This window comes from Eleutherodactylus coqui, chromosome 3 (genome assembly GCF_035609145.1).
Source record: "Eleutherodactylus coqui strain aEleCoq1 chromosome 3, aEleCoq1.hap1, whole genome shotgun sequence".
Lineage (NCBI taxonomy): Eukaryota > Metazoa > Chordata > Amphibia > Anura > Eleutherodactylidae > Eleutherodactylus > Eleutherodactylus coqui.
This window is the reverse complement of record NC_089839.1, coordinates 119,571,248-119,592,342: the sequence shown is the minus strand read 5'-3', so window position 1 is coordinate 119,592,342 and position 21,095 is coordinate 119,571,248. Positions and strand designations below refer to the sequence as shown.

The 21,095-nt window shown below is 44.9% G+C and overlaps 1 protein-coding gene across 9 annotated transcripts in view; it reads right to left on the bottom strand.

The window, feature by feature from the left end:
- The window catches only part of TBCE (tubulin folding cofactor E), a 193,279-nt gene that overhangs the window by 141,073 nt on the left and 31,111 nt on the right, over positions 1–21,095 (bottom strand). For 8 of the 9 annotated variants that reach the window (XM_066596011.1, XM_066596009.1, XM_066596008.1 and 5 more), the window contains one exon: positions 14,893–14,981. The exons of the other annotated variant lie outside the window; for it this stretch is intronic. In XM_066596011.1, the coding sequence (XP_066452108.1) occupies positions 14,893–14,981 (89 nt within the window). The remainder of the gene's footprint in view (positions 1–14,892; positions 14,982–21,095) is intronic. 9 annotated transcript variants of the gene reach the window in all.

Here is a 21,095-nt window from a genome sequence, read left to right as displayed (position 1 = left end):
CGGTCAGGATTGAAGCCCCTGACGGAACTTTTTATAGAGAGACATGTACCCCCAGGGGCCTGGATGGAATACCTCCAGCTGAGGGGCTCGCTGGATTCCCTGACACCCGGATCAAACCTGGCTGGGGATCTCACCCCCTTCGAAAAAATAAGCATGTCTGCTGGCTCTCCTAGCCACTTGATCTCACTGCTTTACAAGATGCTGCTGGAGTGGGAGATGGGGGACACGCCGCCGGGATATATCGCGGCATGGGAAAAAGAACTGGGTGGAGGCTTTCCCCCGGAGGCTTGGGAGAAGTCGTTTGCCCTAACCCACAGGGGTTCGGTCTCCTCCAGATTACAGGAGCTAAACTTCAAGATTGTGTCACGCTGGTACAGGACCCCAGAGAGAATGCATAGAATGTCCCCCCAGGCGTCACCCTCATGCTGGAGATGCCCGGACGTAAGGGGCAACATGTCACACATTTGGTGGGAATGTCCGCCAATAGCAGCACTGTGGGAAGACGTTTCGGGGTTGCACAATAATTTATGCAGGAGGGAGGAGCGACTCACACTTGAGATAGCAGTACTATCCATGTACCCGAGATCCGTCTCAACCACCAAAAAGGGACTGCTTCGCTTTTTCGTGCAGGCAGTAAGGCAAATCATCCCAAGGTACTGGCGGTCTCCTGCCCACCCCTCCAGGAGTCAATGGGTCGAGGCGGTCAACGAGTTGGCAAGGTTCGAGGAAATGAGGGCTGACGAAGACATGACCACCGAAAAGTTCTATGAGATTTGGTGGCCATGGCTAGACTTCAGGGCATCCCCCAGGGCTGCGGAATGGATAGCACATGGTCGGGTATCGCCTACGTGATGTAACCAAACCCGCAAAACATGCTAAAAAAGATATCAGAGACCAACACACATGAAATGACCCAATATTGGCTCCTGGACAGGTAAACACATCACTGGTGAATTTCAATATACGGAAATGAAACTACGCTTGCCGAGGCATACCGGCGACCCAGCTCTCACCCCTGTCCTACCCCCCTTACCCCATGCCTCCCCCTCTCCCGTCTCCCTACTGTAATTAATCTCTATCTAACGTTTAGGTCTCTTCTCTTTTCTTTTCCTTCTCCTAAGTCTTAGTGTTAATTTTAGGGTTAGATTAACAGGTTTAGTTCGGGTATTCTCTAGGGTAAAAATTTTGACAGCAGGACGTCAGAGATCAAAATAGACGGATGAGAAAAGTCGATATGGCATGTCATGATGTGAATAATATGTTGCCCGCTGCAAAGCAACCTGATACATAATTTGTATGTAACAAGTGCTGCCCTAATAAAATCTTTTTGAACGAAAAGATGAAAGCTGCACTGTGTATGGTTGCTATGGGCAATAAAGTTGCTTTTTTTGTTTAATCTAGAAAGTTTCAGAAATCTGCCCTTAAGTGTCTGCCAGAGTTGTAAAATTTGTGGTTTTGTGCAGAAAAACAATCCCAGCAATCGTGTTTTAAGGAAATGTAGTCTGCAGCAAACAATACTCTAGAGCAGTGGTTCTCAACCTTTTTCAGACCAAGCCTTACTAGTTTACACCCAGTCAAAGTTTACCTTGTTTACAAAGTTAACAGTACAAATTAAAATACTGAATACTTTTTTGGAAAGTTAGATAGTGTTTAACAGATTAGCATTAATTATGAAAACACAGTAGAATAGTATGTCAGGCTGAATGAAGACATCTAGTCCATCTAGTTCAGCCCATTTTGACCCCCTTGTTGATCCAGAGGAAGGTAAAAAAAAAAAAAACAACACACAACGAGGCAGATGTCAATTTAGCTCATTTGGAGAAAAAAAAATTCCTTTCCGACTCCATAATGGCAGTCAGAATAATCCCTGGATCAACGGTGGATCACCTACCCAAGTCCAACCCCCCCCCCCCCCCCCCCGCATCAACAACCCCACTGGTCACCTAATGTCTATATCCTGTAATATCATAGTGCTCTAAAAAGAGGTCTAGTCCCCTCTTAAGCTTCTCTATCGATTTTATCATTACCACATCCTCAGGCAGAGAGTTTCATAGTTGCACTGCTCTTACAGTACAAAAAAAACCCTTCTGTGTTGGTGCTGAAACCTGCTTTCTTCTAGACGTAGAGAATGCCCTCACATTACCGTCACAATTCTGGGTATAAACAGATCATGAGAGATCCTCGTATTGTCCCTTTATGTATTTATACAAAGTTATTTGATCGACCCTTAACTGTCTATTTTCCAGGGTAAATACTCCCAATTTGGATAGCCTCTCTGGGTATTCCAGTCCCCTCGTTTCATTTATTAATTTAGTTGCCCTTCTTTGAATCCCCTCAAGCACTGCTACATCTTTCCTGAGCACCGGTGTCCAGAACTGTATACAGTATTCCATGTGAGGCCTGACAACTGTCTCTAAAAATTACCAAAGGAATAGTTTTAGTCAGCTAAATTTTAGTTGCTAAAATGTAGGTGCTAAATATTTAAAAACAGGTTAAATGTGGATACAATAATAAACAGGTTTTATTGCAGAAGATTTAGGACGCCTGCAGACGGGCGGAAATTCCGCGGCGGGATTTCCGTCGCTGGAAGCCTGCATAGGATTGAGTTAACAAACGCAATTCTATACAGCCGCGGTTTGGCCGGGCGCAACAGCATTACATCATACTGCAATCTGACAGGCAGAATATCAAGCCACCCACGGGGATGGCTTGATAGGCATACTGCCAAGACAGCCTTGAGGCCTTTCAGAAGGCTCTTGGCTGCCATGACACCTGCACGGCTCCCTGCAATCTCATCGTTCGAGGATTTAAATGCCGCTGTCAAAATTGACAGTGGCATTTTAATGGGTTAACAGCCCTAATCTGTGGCGTGTTGCCCGCAGGTGTCAGCTGTAAGAAACAGTCGGCAGCCGAGATGTATGGAGGGAAATAGCAGCGTGATATCTGGTTGTATCACCATCAACCACAGTCTCAAGTTGCCCCTTACACATATCTGAAGTTTGTTTCTCGCTGTTGTCAGGAGCAGCTGAACCTCGCTGAAAGACCCTCTCCCTAAGTACGTAGATGGAACAGCTGACACAAGCAACTTAACTTCCTGCCACAGAATAGGATAGGAATTCTTCCCTTTCATCCAAAAACAGTCATAGCTACATTGTTGGAAAAGTGCTTGGGCTTCGCTATCGTGCTTCAAGTTGATCAACTGGATTGAGTACCAACTTTGTTTTTTCAAGGGTACATAGGTCATGAAACCTAGTTTGCAGGTCGTCTTTGGCTTGTTTGAGGTGTAAGCAAAAAAAGTCTAAGTTTGCATCTTGAAGTTTGTCTCAGTCTTCGCGTGCAATTTCTTGAAGACTCGAAAACTGACAAAGCTCGCGTCGAGTCAGGTTATTGGTATGAAGGTCTAGTTTGTCAATGAATAAAGATTATTCCTCTAGCCTTAATGAAATTCATTTTGTCTTCTTGTAGCTTTGTGTTGACCTCATCGAGTTTCTCAAATATGTCTGTGATATAGGTAATGTCAAGACGTCGTAGTTTGATTGCATCACCAAGGCTTAGGTCAATGGCCCGAAGAAACTCGACTACTGTGTCAAACAGTTCGTAGAAGAATCATAAGCGCTTTTCTCTTGACAGCTACCTCACTTCAGTGTGTAGGAGTAGACGTTTGAATTCTTCGTCATGATCTTGACAGAGCTTGCAGAAAAGAAGTTAGTTCCTAAGAGTGCGCTTTTACCTTGTTAACAGAATTACATAGCGTAGAGAATCATGCAATTTCTCACATAAATGTTTAGCAACAAGGTGCTGCAGATGGATCACACAGTGGACTGCCATTATGCCAGGTATAGATTTTAAATGGGCTATAAATCCGCGATATCGACCCAATCATTGAGCTCCGTCAGTTGCACAGGCAAGTACATTTGTTAAAGGGAGGTTTTTTTTCTTCCAAAAATTCTTCCACTCTATATACAAAAGAGGAGCCTTTCTTGTCAGTGGTTTAATTTCTGGTCCACAGTTCCTCCACTACCTGTTCATTCCGATTAATGGAACAAACGCAAGCTAGCAGCAATGCTTGATTGTCTCTAACTCGTCAATTTGCATTACGAATTCTGTGTTCTTTAACACATCCAAAAGCGTTTCTTCCACATCAGGAGCCATCTCATTAATTCTTCTTGAAACAGTGTCAGTCAATAGAATCAATTTCACTATGGCACATGCGTCAGGCCCCAGCATAGTACTGACAATCTCTAACTGCGGGTAACACACGTGTTTCCCCAATAATGTGTGATTTGCCACATTGCACTATTAATAAAAGAGACTTTATAGGGAGCAAGGGGGCCTTTGTCAGCAATGAGAGCAGATTTTCCAAATAGCTTGCCTACAGTGCTGCAGTTCTCAAACTGACTTTAAACCTTGGAAAAATGACATAGGCTTACCCATTTTGTCTGAATGCATTTTTGCAAGGTGATCGCTCAGTCTCGCCGGCTTCATTTGAAAATGCCTTGTCACAAATGGGGCACAAGGGAAGCTGTCAGTTTGTAGGAAAAGGGATGAATCCGTATTTCAAGTATTCATTTGAATATTGATTGCATTTCTTCTCAGCTATTTTTATAAAGTATGCTTCGAGAATGCACTGCTTATGTCACTCTATCATATAATGATGTATTACTTTTATAACTCCATGACTCCGCTACAGATCAATTACACTGGATAAACTAAAGAACAACTTAACCCGCTGTAATTCCATTATGCCGCTGATTAGCTGAAACTTTCAATTGTGTGGGTCTCTGGGAGTTGTAGTTTATATCAGTGTTCTAAAAAGACACCTGGAATCCACTAAAACTACAACTCCCAGAGACCCACACTAGTGAAAGTTTAAAGCAGTTTCAGCCAATAAGCGGCATTATGGAATACAGCGTGGAGTCGTGGAGTTATAAAAGTCATAGATTATATGATAGAGGTGTGCAGGCTGCACACAACTCCTATTACATGTAAGTGATTCATATGGAAATAATTGCCTTGATTTTCACCGATTGTTTTCGGACGAATTATCGATGAAAAACCGAGGTATCACTACTAATTTTTAGAAAAATATAGTTACTAGACAAAAATTAAAAAATAAATCAACAAAGCAAACACAGAACGCCACCCTACCGCCCCCTTTATGTTATATAAAAACTCCCCCCAGGGGGCAATAGTGCTCACTTTGAGAACCACTGCTCTACAGAATAAAAATTGCCTACAATTTTATAGTAAAAAAGGCTACTCTCAATTTTCAGCATGACAATGCCTTGGTGCATAAGTTCACAAGGACACATTTACTCCATTGACCCCATTATTGCTCTGGACACAGACCATGACAAGTAGTGCTCACAGTTTAACCCCTTAGTGACCACCCCATAGACTTTTTACGTCCTGGTTTGCTGGGCCTTAATCGCCAAGGCTGTAAAAACATGCTGCCCCCGGGGATTAAAGCCCTGCAGGCAGTGGAAGTGACAGCCCCATCCTGTCAGTCACCGGGGGTAGCTGACATCCTGGAGCTGTCAAGAGGGCGTGGGCGCGGGAACTATAAAGGGAATTGAGGATACTCAACCCCATCATCTGATGTCCCGCGACATTCTGGACCTCCAGGACCTGATGCCGGCATCATTACGTCATGTGCAGAGGGACAGAAAATTTCAAAACTCCCTGCTCGCACCTAGTATGAGTAGTCGAGAGCAGGGAGCTGTCACCGTGGACTGCTGTATGTGGTTCCCGGCCACATGATCGCTTTCATCCAATAGATAAAAACAATCATGCAGAAGTTAAAGAGGAAAAAAAAAAAAAAAAAAAGATCATATCTGTGAAGGGTGATGAAATTAGGTACCTAAGGGCCTAGATTTATCCGCAGACCTTACCCCAGCTTCTGCGCACGCGCCCAAAGACCATATGGCGGAAGCATGCGCAAAAGCCATTAATTGCCGGGGTAATTAGAATCTCCCTGCCTTGACCGACAACCTGGGGATTTCATGGGGGGGGGGGGGGGGGGTCATGGTATGAAGTTCTTGGTCACGCGATCGCTGTTATTCAATGGATAATGGAGATCACGTAAAAGTTTTAAAAAGTTCAAGTTTCACCTTTCATCACAAATCTGATATGTGAGGGGAGGTGAAATTACTTGACTAAGGCCTCCAGTGATGACCCCTGACAGGATCCTTTTTCGCAGACCTTTCAGGGGACGGAAACACAGAAGCTGGGGAGGGCGTGGGAAATTTAAAATTTCCTTGCTTCTGGCTACTAAAGGGAGCCAAGAGCCTGGAGCAGTGACCGGTCACTATTATCCAACAGACAATGGCGATCACGTAAAAGTTTACAAATAGCTGAAGTTTGATGCTCCATTCGGTTTTGGCCCCGTTGTGCATACAGACATAAGATTAGGGCCACGGGTATGTTTCTGGACACGGGACAAACATGAGGATCCACTTTGGGGTAAAAGTCTTCTTTCATATGTGTGCTGTACAAAAAAAACGGTTTTTAAAATGGCACAATTTCCAAAGAAATAAAAACCATAATTTTTTCCTTCTGTTTTGTTTAAATTTATTCAAAAACTGTGGGGTCAAAATATGCAGTACACCTTTAGATGAATTTGTTAAGCGGTCTAGTTTTCAAAATGGGGTCATTTGTGGGGGTTCTCTGTCGTTTTGGCCACTCAAGGGCTCTACAAGTGTGCTATGGGGCCTAAATCACCTTCAAGGAAAATGTCTGTTCTGAAAGCCACCGGCTGCTCCTTTAGTTTTGGGCCCTGTTGTGCATACAAACATAAGATTAGGGCCACAACTGGTATGTTTCTGAACATGGGACAAAAAGGGGGATCCCTTTTGGGGTGCAAATCCTCATTCTCATATGCACTAGAAAAAACACCCGTCTTTAAAATGACATATTTGCAAAAATAAGAAAATTTTATTTTTTCTCTTTTAAATTGCATGAACTCTTAAAAAAGAAACTCTGGAGTCAAAAGACTCACGACCCCCCCCCCCCCCTCACTGAATACATTAAGATTAGGGATGAGCGAACGTGTCCGTTACGGACACATCCGCACCCGGACACCGGCTTTGCCGAACACTGCAGTGTTCGCGCGTAAGTGTCCGGGTGCCGGCGGGGAGATGCGCGGCAGTAGCGGGGAACAGGGGGGAGCCCTCTCTCTCTCCCTCTCCCCCCCACTCCCCGCCGCACCCCCCCCCCCCCGCGCTGCCACGGCGGCCCCCGAACTTTTTCGCCCGAACACTGAAGTGTTCGCAAAGTTCGGTGTTCGGGCGAAAAAGGGGCGGAGCCGAACGTGTTCGCTCATCTCTAATTAAGATGTGTTGTTTTGGTTTTTTTTTTAAATAGGGTCATTTGTGGGGGTATCTAGCATTTTTACAACTATGAGCCTTTGCAATCTTGGCTTTGTGTGGTAAAACAAAAGGTTCCTCAAAATGTTACTAATCAATGTTAAATTTGTACGTTTAGTTAAAAAAAAAATAAAAGTTTTTCAAATGTGCGTCTAGAATAAAGTAAACAGATTGAAATATATATCTTATTAAAAATGTGTACAGTATGCTTGCACATATTTGAGATCTAGGTTGGTTGTGAGGGAACTTGCTAGTTGCCATTTCAAGCAATATGTAGAAGTGTACTAGCAGGAAAGAGGAATGGCAAGTGTAATATGTGCGTCTGAGTGAAGTGACATCAGACGCCAGTAGCAGCGCGCCGAGGCAGAAGGAGACACAACATGCCCTCTGAACGGCAGGGAGATGACCTGCACCTAAAGCCACACTAGAAAGGCAGCAGGATCTTAGGGAGGTGAACAAGTGGCTTCGAAGTTGGTGTAAGGAGGGATTTGGGTTCCTGGAGAACTGGGCTGACTTTGCTGTCGGCTACAAGCTCTACCGTAGGGACGGGCTGCATCTTAATGGGGAGGGTGCAGCTGTGCTGGGTGAGAAGATGGCTAGAAGGTTGGAGGAGTGTTTAAACTAGGGACTGGGGGGGTTGGGTGAAGGGCAAAATGAGAAATAGTGGGGTAGCCAGTGTGGCTAGCGACCCGGGTCTAAGCAAGGGGAATGGGGGATGGGGTTAGTACAGTTAGAACTGTTAGATCAGCCATTAGTATGAATAGCAACAAAACAAATTTAAAGAACAAAAAAAAGATATAAATTGTATGATCACGAATGCAAGAAGTCTGATCGGTAAAGTGGGTGAGCTTGAAGTGAGAATGACTGATGAAAATTATGATAGTCGGAATAATGGAAACATGGCTGGATGATAAGTGCGATTGGGTGGCGAATTTACAGGGGTACAAACTCTTCAGAAGAGACCGAAGAAACCAGAAAGGGGGAGGGGTATGTCTGTACATTAAATCATACTTAAAGCCGAGACTACGGGAAGATATAGGAGTAGGAGATGAACAGGTGGAATCTCTGACCACCAAAAGCAACAAAAGAAACTGAAAACTTACTATTAAGGCAAATAGAAGGCGTGTCAAACCGCAATGAAGTAATTATCATGGGGGGCTTTAATTATCCAGATATAACATGGGAGAAGGAAACCTGCAAATCTCACAGGGGTGATAAATTCTTGAGAGTACATACCGGACCGAATAAAGGGGGTACAGGTTGAGGGGCACTTGGGGAACAGTGACCACAATATAATCAACTTCCAGCTGTCATTCAATAAGAAGCCTTATCAGGGAGCGACAAACACAACTTTGGTAAGGCAAAATTTGATCAGCTTAGATCTACTATCGGTAACATTAAGTAGGACCAGACCCTCAAAAATATCAGTACAGAGGATAAATGGGAAAAGTTTAAAAGGATCCTAAATCACCTCATGTGAGCAGTTCATTCCCTTTAAAAATAAAAGAATCTCAACTAAAAGGAAACCAATGTGGCTCAACAAGACGGTAAGAAGGGCAATAAACAAAAAAAAGAAAGTGTTCAAACTACTAAAGCAAGACGGCAGCAAAGAAGCGCTAAAATCGTACAGGGAAAAAAACAAAATATGCAAAGATAAGATCAAAATTGCCAAGGAGGAGGCAGAAAGACTGATCGCCATAGAGAGCAAAAACAACCCGAAACAATTTTTCAACTATATTAACAGCAAAAGGATTTGCAGGGAGAGCACTGGCCCTTTAACAAATGATGCAGGAGAAATCATTGAAGATGATGGAGGGAAGGCAAATCTATTAAATAGTTTCTTTTCAAGCGTATTCACAAACAAAAAGGAAATGCCACACGAGATGCAGGGGAATAAAAGGAACCCCTCACAAAATATGTCATACCTAACGCAAGAGGAAGTGCGGAACGGATTAAAGAAGATTAAAATCGATAAATCGCCAGGTCCAGATGGATTACACCCAAGGATACTAAGGAAACTAAGTGATGAGATAGCTAGGCCGCTATAGCTAATATTTCTAGACACTATCAAGACCGGTGTTGTACCATTGGATTGGCGCATTGCCAACGTGGTTCCAATTTACAAAAAGGGGACCAAAAGTGAGCCTGGTAACTAAAGGCCGGTAAGTCTCACTTCAGTAACGGGAAAAATTTTCGAGGGGTTTCTGAGAGACGCCATCAACAAGTACCTCAAGGAGAACAACGGAATAACTCCTCACCAGCATGGGTTCATGAAGGGTCTCTCATGTCAGACAAATCTGATCAGTTTCTACAATGAAGTAAGCTCTAGGCTGGACCTGGAAGAATCTATTGATCTCGTATATCTGGACTTCTCTAAAGCATTTGACACCATGCCTCATAATAGGCCAATATACAAAATGAGACTGATTGGGTGAAAACGTGTGTAATTGGGTAAAGAATTGGCACAATGATAGAAAGCAGAGGGTGGTAATAAATGGTTCGTACTCTGATTGGGCCACAGTCGCTAGTGGGGTGCCACAGGGCTCAGTATTAGACCCCATTCTATTCAATATATTTATCAACGACCTGATAGATGCCTGCACAGCAAAATATTAATATTTGCAGATCACACAAAATTATACAATATAATTAATGCAACGGAGGACAATGTACGGCTACAAACGGACCTAGATAAGCTGGGGGCTTGGGCAGAAAAATGGCAAATGAAGTTCAATGTTGAAAAATGTAAGGATATGCACGTGGGCAGCAAAAATGGATGTCACCAATATACACTTAATAGGGTACCGCTAGGGAAAAGTGATATGGAAAAAGACCTGGGGGTACTAGTGGATTGTAGACTAAACTGGAGTAACCAATGCCAGTCAGCTGCTGCAAAGGCAAATAAAGTCTTGGGGTGCATTAAAAGACGTATAGGGGCGAAGGACGAGAACATTATCCTTCCATTATATAAGGCACTAGTCAGGCGCCACATGGAATACTGCGCACAGTTCTGGTTACCGGTGCTCAAGAAAGCTGTTACAGTACAGGAGGGGGTTCAAAGAAGAGCAACTAAACTAATACATAGAATGAAGGGACTGGAATACAGAGAGAGGCTATCCAAATTGGTATTATTTACTCTAGAAAAAAAGACGGCTAAGGGGTGATCAAATAACTATGTATAAATACATGAGGGGACAATACAAGGATCTCTCCCATGAGCTGTTTATACCCAGGACGACGACGGTAACAAGAGGGCATCTGCTACGTTTAGAGGAAAGCAGGTTTCATCACCAACATAGAAAGGGGTTCTTTACTGTAAGAGCAGTTAGACTGTGGAACTCTCTGCCTAAGGAAGTGGTGATGGCAAAATCCATAGAGGACTTTAAAAAAGAGAACTTGATGTCTTTCTGGAGAGGAAGGATATTATAGGTTATAAATCTTAGGTTAATTGTTAATCTGGGTATACAGGCAGGTAGGAACTATTAGGGGTTGATCCCGGGAACAGTCTGATTGCCATTAGGGAGTCGGGAAGAAATTTTTTCCCCAAAAGGGCTATTTGGCTTCTGCTCTTAGGGTTTTTTGCCTTTCTCTGGATCAACAACACAGGAGGATAGACAGGCTGAACTAGATGGACAATGTCTTCATTCGGCCTTACGAACTATGTTACTATGTGCTATAGGGCTTGTAGAGATCATGACCGATAACCTAATGGCGGCTTCATTGTAACAGTACCATGGTAAGTAATGAGGTCTGCTGCACAAACTATTGAACTTTGAAGGGAAAGGTTCTAAAAAGGTGCTGTAAATGAGGATATAAAGGTATTTTCACACCTGCATTGGGGATACCGCTTTCCTGCTCCGTTTAAGGAGCAGGAAAGGAAAAATCACCGCCACCAAACAGTTCTGTCTCTGTTGACTATAATGGGGTCCGTTCTGCCCAGCTGCCCGGCTTTTGGATTGAAGAAAAAGCATTGCATGTCATGTATTTTGAGCTGCATCTGTGACGGACCCTCCGAACTATGCAGTTTAGATTTTTTTTTCTTTTTATCAGGGGCAAGCTATGACATGTCGGAGGAGTTAAAAAAAAGAAAAAAAAAAAAAAAAGAAGAAGAAAAGGAGATTGTCAGGACAGGCTTTAACTCCTTAGTGACCAAGCCTGTTTTCGCCTTAATGACCAGGCCAAATTTTGGAAATCTGACGTGTCACTTTGACAAACAGAATAACTCCGTAGAGGTTTTTCAGATTCAAGTGATTCTGATACTGCTTTTTCACCACATATTGTACTTGCTTTAGGTGGTAAAAAATAGACCAATAGAATTTGTGTATATTTACTAGAAGCGCCAATATTGGGAAAATTTTGAAAAAAATGTTATATTTACACATTTCAACTGCAATATCTCAAATATGTGCAAACATACTGTACAAATTTTCGATGAGATATATATATATTTCCATCTGTTTATTCTGGACACCCTTTTTTTTTTTAACCATTTAGAAAAAGTTGTACAAATTTAACATTGATTATCAACATTTTGAGGAACATTTTGTTTTCCTACATCAAGCCAAGATTAAAAAGGCTTATAGGTGTCAGAATGATAGATACCCCCACAAATGACCACATTTTACAAAAAAAATAATACACATTTGAATGTATTCACTGAGGGTTGTCATGAGTATTTTGACCCAAATTTCTTTTCAGGAATTAATGCAATTTAGAGGAGAAAAAAATAAAATTTCGTATTTTTGCAAATATGCAATTTAAAAGACAGAATTTTTCTGTGGTGCAGAGGATTTGCACCCAAAAAATACCTCCGTTTGTCCTGTGTTCAAAAACAAACCCACTGTGGCCCTACTCTTATGTCCGTATGCACAACGGGGCCCAAACCAAAAGGAGCAGACGATGGTTATCAGAACAGACATTTTGCTTAAAGGAGATGTCCCGCGCCGAAACGGGTTTTTTTTTTTTAAACCCCCCCCCCCGTTCGGCGCGAGACAACCCCGATGCAGGGGTTAAAAAAACCACCCGCACAGCGCTTACCTGAATCCCGGCGGTCCGGCGTCTTCATACTCACCTGCTGAAGATGGCCGCCGGGATCCTCTGTCTTCGTGGACCGCAGCTCTTCTGTGCGGTCCACTGCCGATTCCAGCCTCCTGATTGGCTGGAATCGGCACGTGACGGGGCGGAGCTACACGGAGCCCCATAGAGAAGAGGAGAAGACCCGGACTGCGCAAGCGCGGCTAATTTGGCCATCGGAGGGCGAAAATTAGTCGGCACCATGGAGACGAGGACGCCAGCAACGGAGCAGGTAAGTATAAAACTTTTTATAACTTCTGTATGGCTCATAATTAATGCACAATGTACATTACAAAGTGCATTATTATGGCCATACAGAAGTGTATAGACCCACTTGCTGCCTCGGGACATCTCCTTTAAAGGTGTTTGAGGCCCCATAGCACACTGGTAGAGCCTTTGAGCAGCCAAAATGTTGGATAACCCCTACAAATGCCACCATTTTGAAAACTAGACCCCCCTTAACGCATTCATCTAGCGGCCTACTGCGTATTTTGACCCCACCGTTTTTGAATGAATCTGAGCACAGCAGAAGGAAAAAAAAAATTACAATCATCTTTTTTTTTGGCAATAGTGTCATTTTAAAAACAGGTTTTTTGTACAGCACACACATGAATGAAGACTTGCACCCCAAAACATGGATCCCCATGTTTGTCCCGTGTTCAGAAACATACCCATTCTGCCCGTAATATTATGTCCATATGCACAACAGGGCTCAAACCAAAAGGTGCATTGAACTTCAACTGTGTTTTAACTTTTACGTAAATTGCCATTATCTATGGGTAACGGCAATCACATGACTGGGGACCACTTAACGCGACCCTCGGTTGTAGTACCCAGGAGCCTTTAAATTTCCTGCAGATGGGCGCATGCGCCGAAGTTGGAGAAAGGTCCACCGATAAAGATCCCACCAGGGATCACCACCGGAGGCCTTAGGCAAGTAATTTCACCTCCCCTGACGGATTGGATCCGTGAGGGGAGGTGAAACTAACTTTTTTTAACTTTTACATGATCGCCATTTTCTACTGGAAAACTGCGATCACGTGACAAGGTACAGAGTACGTAGGCCCCCGTGAAATCTCCAGGCTCTTGGCTACTTTTGGTAGCCAGAAGCAGGGAGATTTTAAATTACCCTTGCAATCTCCGGCTCATGCACCCACCATTTTGGCGGCGGGCGCGCACACAGAAACTGTGGTGAGGTCTGTGGATAAATCTGGAGGCTATAGGTAAGTAAATTAATTTCCCCTCACGAATATGATCCGTGAGGGGAAATGAAACAAACATTTTTCTTTCTTTTTCAACCTATTTTTTCGTTAAACTTTACATGATCGCTGTCATCCATTGGAAAGCAGCAATCTTGTGACCGGGAACCGCATACAACAACTCCCAGTGATCTCTCTCTCTGCTCTGGGCTACACGTTAGCCGGGAGCCAGAGAGATTTTAGATTACCCGTCTGGCGCGTATGATGTCCAGCGCGAATGCGCAGAAGGCGCCGTCAGACCGGGAGGACAATACCCCATGGGACATCGGAGAGGACAGGGGTGAGTACTTTCAGCTGCCCTGATGTATCCGATGGATCAGGTTATTGGCTACCTCCGGGAGCTGACAGCATGGAGCCACGTCCACAGCTTGCAGGGTTTTAATCCCCGCAGGGAGCATGTTTTTGGGGATTAAAGCCCAGCAAGCCAGGATGTAAAAATACTATGGGGTGTTCACTTAGGGGTTAATGTATTCACCGAGAGGGGTCATGAATATTTTAACCCCACAGTTTTTCAGGAATTAATGCAATTTAGAGGAGAAAATAAAATTTCATATTATTGCAAATATGTTATTTTAAAGACAGGTTTTTCTTTTATAGTGCACATAAAAATGAGGATTTGCACCCTAAAACGGATCCCCGTGTTCAGAAACATACCCATTGAGCTCTAATCTTGTCTGTATGCACAACGGGGCCAAAACCGAAAGGAGCATCAAATTACAATCATCTGTTACACCTTACGTGATCGCCATTATCCGTTGGATAACGCTCATCACAGAGCTGGGGACCGTTTTCTGCGGCCCTCGGGCACTGCTCCAGGCTTTGGGCTACTTCTAGAAGACAGGAGCAAGGCGATTCTAATTTTCCCAGGCCCTCCCAAGCTCCTGCGCTTGCATCCACCATTTTGGCAATGGGCGCATGCGCCAAAGGTGGGGAAAGAACCCAATCCATAAGGGTAGCTGAAACTTTATTTGACGGTATCAGGTGGATACCAGCGATTCTTGTGACCGGAGAGTTGGGGGTGGGGCTTCCCGCAGCCCCCCACGACCGCTCCAGGATGTCAGCTACTTCCGGTAACTGACAGCATGGAGCGGTCACATCCACAGCCCGCAGGTTTTGAATCCCCAAAGACAGTGTGTTGTTACAGACCAGGGGATCAAAGCCCAGCAAAGTAGGACATAAAAAGACAAAAAGGATACTAGGACAATTCGTTTTTAGCTCTCCTTTTTGGCCAACATCACCAACCATGCATTCTCGTATAGAAATATCAAGCAAAGCGTTCAGCTGGCTGAAAGACAAAGGGAAAAAAAAATAATATATTTTTTTCGTTTCAATGGAAAAATTGTAATCAATATTTCAAGTCCACCACAGTCAAATATATGGTTTCTTCATTTATTTTCATTTCAGAAAAACAAACAAAAAAAATAAAATAAAACACCACAACGGTATAAAACATTGAAGTCTCTTCTTGGCTAAATGTAAGAATTTCAATAGAGTAGTGAGAGACTGGCAGGCAGTTTTCTAATCGCTTAACCCCTTAGTGACCAAGCCTGTTTGCGCCTTAATGACCAGGCCAAATTTAGCAAATCTGACACGTGTCAATTTAGCATGGAGAAACACCAGAAAGGTTTTGCATATCCAAGTGATTCTGACATTGTTTTTTCGCCACATGTTGTACTTCATTTTGGCGGAAAAAAAGACCTATAGAATTTGTGTTTATTTATTAAAAGCGCCAAAATTGGGAACATTTTGAAAAAAAACGTAATTTTTTTCACATTTCCAACTGCAATATCTCAAATATGTGCAAACATAATATAGACATTTTTGCTAAGATATATATTTCGATCCGTTTACTTTATTTTGGGCGCACATTGGAAAAACTTTCGTTTTTTTAAACCATTTAGGAGACGTACAAATGTAACATTACTTTTCAGCATTTTGAGGAACACTTTGTTTTCCTACACCAAGCCAAAATTGGAAAGGCTCATAGGAGTCAAAATTATAGATACCCCCACAAATGACCCCATTTTAAAAACTACACCCATTAACGTATTCACTGAGAGGTGTCATGAGTGTTTTAACCCCACAGGTTTTTTTTAGAAGTCACTGCAATTTAGAAGAGAAAAACTAAAATTTCATATTTTTGCAAATATCATTTTAAAAGCAAGAATTTTTTCTATAGTACACATGAAAATGAGGATTTGCACCCCAGAATGGATACCCCTGTTTGTCCCGTGCTCAGAAACATACCCATTGTGGCCCTAGTATTACGTCTGTATGCATAATGGGGCCTAAAATGAAAGGAGCAACCGGTGGCTTTCGGAACAGAAATTTTGCTTGAAGGAGATTTAGGCTCTATTGCACACTTGTAGAGCCCTTGAGTGACCAAAACGATCGAGAACCCCCACAAGTGACCCCATTTTGAAAAGTAGACCCCTTAATGAATTTATCTAGGGGTACGATTACTTATTTGATTTTACAGTTTTTGAATGAATCCAAGCCAAGCCGAAGGAAAAAAATTACGATTTTCATTTTTTTTGGTAATTCTGTCATTTCAAAAGCAGTTTTTTTGTACAACACATATATAAATGAAGACTTGCACCCCAAAATGAGTACCCGTTTGTCCTATGCTCAGAAACATACCCATTGTGGCCCTAGTATTACGTCTGGATGCACAATGGGGCCCAAAATGAAAGGAGCAACCGATGGCTTTCGGAACAGAAATTTTGCTTGAAGGAGCTTTAGTCCCCATTGCCCACTTGTAGAGCCATTGAGTGACCAAAACGATGGAGTACCTCCACAAGTGACCCCATTTTGAAAAGTAGACCCCTTAACGAATTTATCTAGGGGTACGATGACTTTTTTGACTTCACAGTTTTTGAATGAATCTAAGCCAAGCAGAAGGAAAAAATTATGATTTTCATTTTTTTGGCAATTGTGTCAATTTAAAAACAGGTTTTTTTGTCCAGTGTACATAGGAATGAAGACGTTCACCCCAAAATGGATCCCCCCGTTTGTCCCGTGTTCAGAAACATACCCATTGTGGCCCTAATCTACTTAAAGGACACATGGCTGGGGGGGGCGTGGCTAGCGACCAACATGGAGAGTCGCATACGAGGAGAGCTCCCCAGGGGATAACCTAAAATCCTTGTAAAATCCTGGCCTCAACACACTTCTGAGACCCAAAACACCGCCTAAGGACCCTCGGATCCTGAGAGGAGAGTTGGACCGCAGCTGGGGGCAATTAGAGTCTCCTGACATCCACAACAAGCTCGCGGGCCGTGGAGGAAGAGAAGCGGCGCCAACGCCCTACTACCTTCCCGCGCTCAGCCAGACGGCGACCCTTCCGACCCCCTGCCTGCGAGCCCGATCCAGACCTGTGAGTTTACCCTCCCCTACCCAGGCGTAGCCCACCCGGCGAAGTTTCCCTGGGACCCGGCCGCCTTGCCTGAACCAATTCCTCCCTTCCCCCCTGCTGCCGCCGTCTGACCGCGGTCTGAGCGGAGGGGACCCCAGCCCGTGGGACAGCGAGACTTACCCCTGGAGCGGGCCGGCGTGGCGGGACTGGAGGACGGATCGCGGCTGCCCCGAGATTCTCCGCTGCCGCTTGTCTGCGGCGTCTCCTACACCGGGACGGGCCGTGCTGATCCGGGCCCCGCGGGCTGAGGGGTCTGTTTTGTGTCCTCCGGCGAGAGCCTCCTGCTGTGGGACCCCGGCCGGGTCCGCGGTCCACTCCTTCACCTGTCACCCGTGCACCGGAAGTCCTCCGCACCCGACAGGAAGTCGGTCCTTTCCCGGACGGGGGTGCCGCTCGCCTCCTATCCCCCGGAGCTCACCCTCCGCTGTGGGGGCCGCGCAGCACCTGCGGCTTGCTCGGCCGTCTTGCCGCCCTGCAGTCTCCTCCCGCCGCCTGCTAGCGGCATCGGACGTCTCACCGAACGCCAACCTTGACTGCTGGAGCCAACTCACTCGCAGACCGGCGAGCTGGGTCTCTTCCATCCTGCACAGCCGCCGGCGAGACAGCTATTAATCCGCCAGGAGCCATGGTCGCCCCGACCGCAGCACCTACCATCCACCTGTGACCCGCTCTGCTGCAACAGATTTGGGACAATCAACGGCCCCAAGGACTCTGATCTGTATAATCCTGCTTTCTGGACCCGGCCCTGCGGAGCCGGTAGCATAACTGAGTATCCAGCGGAGGCTGGGGGCAACACACTTGCCAAGAGACACTGACCCCCTGGGACAGCACACAGGGCAAATAGCCCACAATAATAGTCTCCTTACCACCACCAGGGAGGCACCCGTTGCTATCTACACCGCTATCGGATAGCGCCTTGGAAAGTGGAAAGTGCGCAAGAGACAGACTGTCTTAGTATACAACTCACTCATCCGACAAGTAACTGAACCCACAAGCAACAAAGCCCCCTATACTTTAAACTGCGCCTTCGCCCTTAACAGACGGGCATTGCCCCCCACCTATCTACCACAACCGGTCTGGATCTGGATAAACCTGGTATAGTTGCAATCCGGGCTGCGGAACCTCTTCCCTCTAACAGTTATTGTAACTACATAATTATAAGAACTCGATAGTCAATAACATCTAAACCCCATCAAAATACAAAGACCTCTACCTCCTAACGGCCATTGTAACCGCATAACTACAAGAACTCTATAACCAATAACATCTAAATCCTGCACGAGACGCATCAAACTGCTGGTTGCGCTATCCGGCGTATCTCACAAACAACAGTTCTTGAGACCTCGTATATTACATAGCGCAAAGTGGGGGAAAAGACAAACACCTCTACTCCCTAACAGTCTCTACAATGCATAATTACTACGACTCCACAGATAATAACACCTCAAAACTCAGGTGGGAGGGGAGGAAGAGCCATCCACCTCCATAAACTACTATACTAACCAACATTCCTTACCATGAGCACACGCGCCAAAAGCGGCTCGGCAGCGGAAAAGCTAAAAGAGTTTGCCCGCACCGAAACCCCTGATCACACCCCGCGAGCAACGCGACCCACCCAGACAAGAGAGCCCGAAGACGAAATGGGGCAACCCCCGGAGCCGACCATGCGACAGCTCTTAGAGGCAATCAATTCCTGTAAATCCTCTCTTACTAACAAAATAGAGATAAAGTCTGACATCTCATTGCTAGGACAAGACCTACAGAACATGAGAGGCAGAATGCAGGAAATGGAAGGCCGCATCTCCAATGCAGAAGACTCCCTACGCCCACTCTCCGTGGCAGTTAAAAAAGCCATACGGGTAGCAGAATTCTGCCAGTCCAAAACGGACGACCTGGAAAACCGGTCACGCCGCAATAACCTGTGCATAATAGGCCTACCCGAAAAATCAGAAGGCTCCCACCCAGAAACATTCGCCGAGAACTGGCTGAAATCTCTACTGAGCGCCGAAATCTTCTCTATTCATTTTACAGTGGAAAGAGCCCACCGGGTCCCGGCAAAACCGCCACAGCCGGGAGCCCCCCCATGCCCCTTCCTAATAAGGATCTTGAATTGCAGAGATCGGGACGCTGCGCTCCGCCAAGCCAGACTAAAGGGCCCATTAAAACACAACGCAACAATCTCCATATTTCCTGATTTTTCTGCCAAGCTACAAAAACAGAGAGCCACCTTCATAGAAGCAAAGAGGAAATTTAAAGATAGAAATATTCCTTATTCAATGGCATACCCATCCCGCCTGCGCATTGTAACCCAAGGGGGGGTGGTTTTCCTCCAATCTCCCACCGAGGCCATGGAATGGCTGGACATGCACCCGGCTTCACCAAGAGACAACTAACCCTGCCGTACCTAAAACAGGACTTTAAATCCAGTCATAATTCATGCGACCGATACCCCTCTGACCTATAGACGGTGAAATGTAAGGTTGCAATATTTTTAAATTACTATCGGGACTTGGCGGACACCCATAGCCCTCTATAGGCCATCGGGATATTTCCCCTCTCACTAGCATAACATCTGCTACTTCTGAATAGATTGTAGCTAAATCGTTCTTTATTTTTTGCATGTTGTTTCTGACATCTACGCCGAAATTAAGCAAGATGTCAAAGATTGAATGTTTAAATTGTTGTAATCTGCTCTCTAATAACATTCTTAACAAGTCTGCACTGACACAATTTCCTCCCCTGCACTCCTCAACCCCTTCCCCTTCTCCTCACCCCATGGGCACAGAGGCAATACTTGAATTATATGTCCACATAGGCAGTAATGTCTTTAAAATGTCTTAGCTGGAACGTCCGGGGTCTCGGCACCACGCTTAAACGGAGAGCGGTTTTCTCATATATCAGGCAAATTAACCCGCATATCATAAGTCTGCAAGAGACCCATCTCATTAAAGAGAAGGCCGATACACTTGCAAAGCCATGGGTACAGTGGATGGCCCACTCCTTCCACACCTCCTCCTCCAGGGGCGTTTCTGTACTTATCCACAGGTCGCTGCGTTGGAACCCTATTAACACTCGTAGGGATTCCGAAGGAAGATTCATATTCATATTTGGCGAAATAGATTCTAAACCCTATGTCATCCTATCTATATACAAGTCGCCCCACAATAACCTTCATCTTCTACAATCCGCCATAACATATGCACATCAATACCCCTCGGCGGGGGTGATCTGCTTAGGTGATTTCAATACGGTAATGGATCCTGCCAAAGACCGGTTCCACATACCCCCTAGTATGGCCCCCACTCAAAGCTCCTCCCTAAGACAGCTAACTGAAATTGTCAGCTGGATCGATCTCTGGCGATTTAGGCACCCTGATGTGTGGGAGTTCACTTGTCACTCCCCGGGACACAATGCGCTAGCAAGGATTGACTACATATTCAGTTCCGCAGAACTAGCAATATACCTCTCTAACATCACGCACTGCCCACGAGGCATATCTGACCACAGCCCCATACTATTAACTTTGCAATTCCCTCAACACAATATAGTACCCATCTGGAAGCTCCACCCTTTCTGGTTAAAGCTGATCGGATCGGACGACCAAACACCTTTCCACATATCCCTATTACTAGAGGCCCATAGTGATAATACCCACCCTGCCCTGAAATGGGATACTCTAAAGGCCTACGTTAGAGGATGCCTCAAGTCAGCCATCTCACACATTAAAAAGTTGACAGCCCAGGCCGACAGAGAATTAGAAAACCAAACAATGGAGGCAGAAAAAACATATACATCTAACCCCACGGACGCCAACAAATCAGCCTGGCTTAGCCTAGTCCGACTCCATAAACATCAAATACATGCTAAAGCCAAGCGCAAATTATTTTTCACTAAACAACACTACTTCGAATTGGGGAACCAGTCCAGCCACCTACTTGCGAACCTCATCAGACGAGAAAACACTAACACGGTCCTTAAGATCAA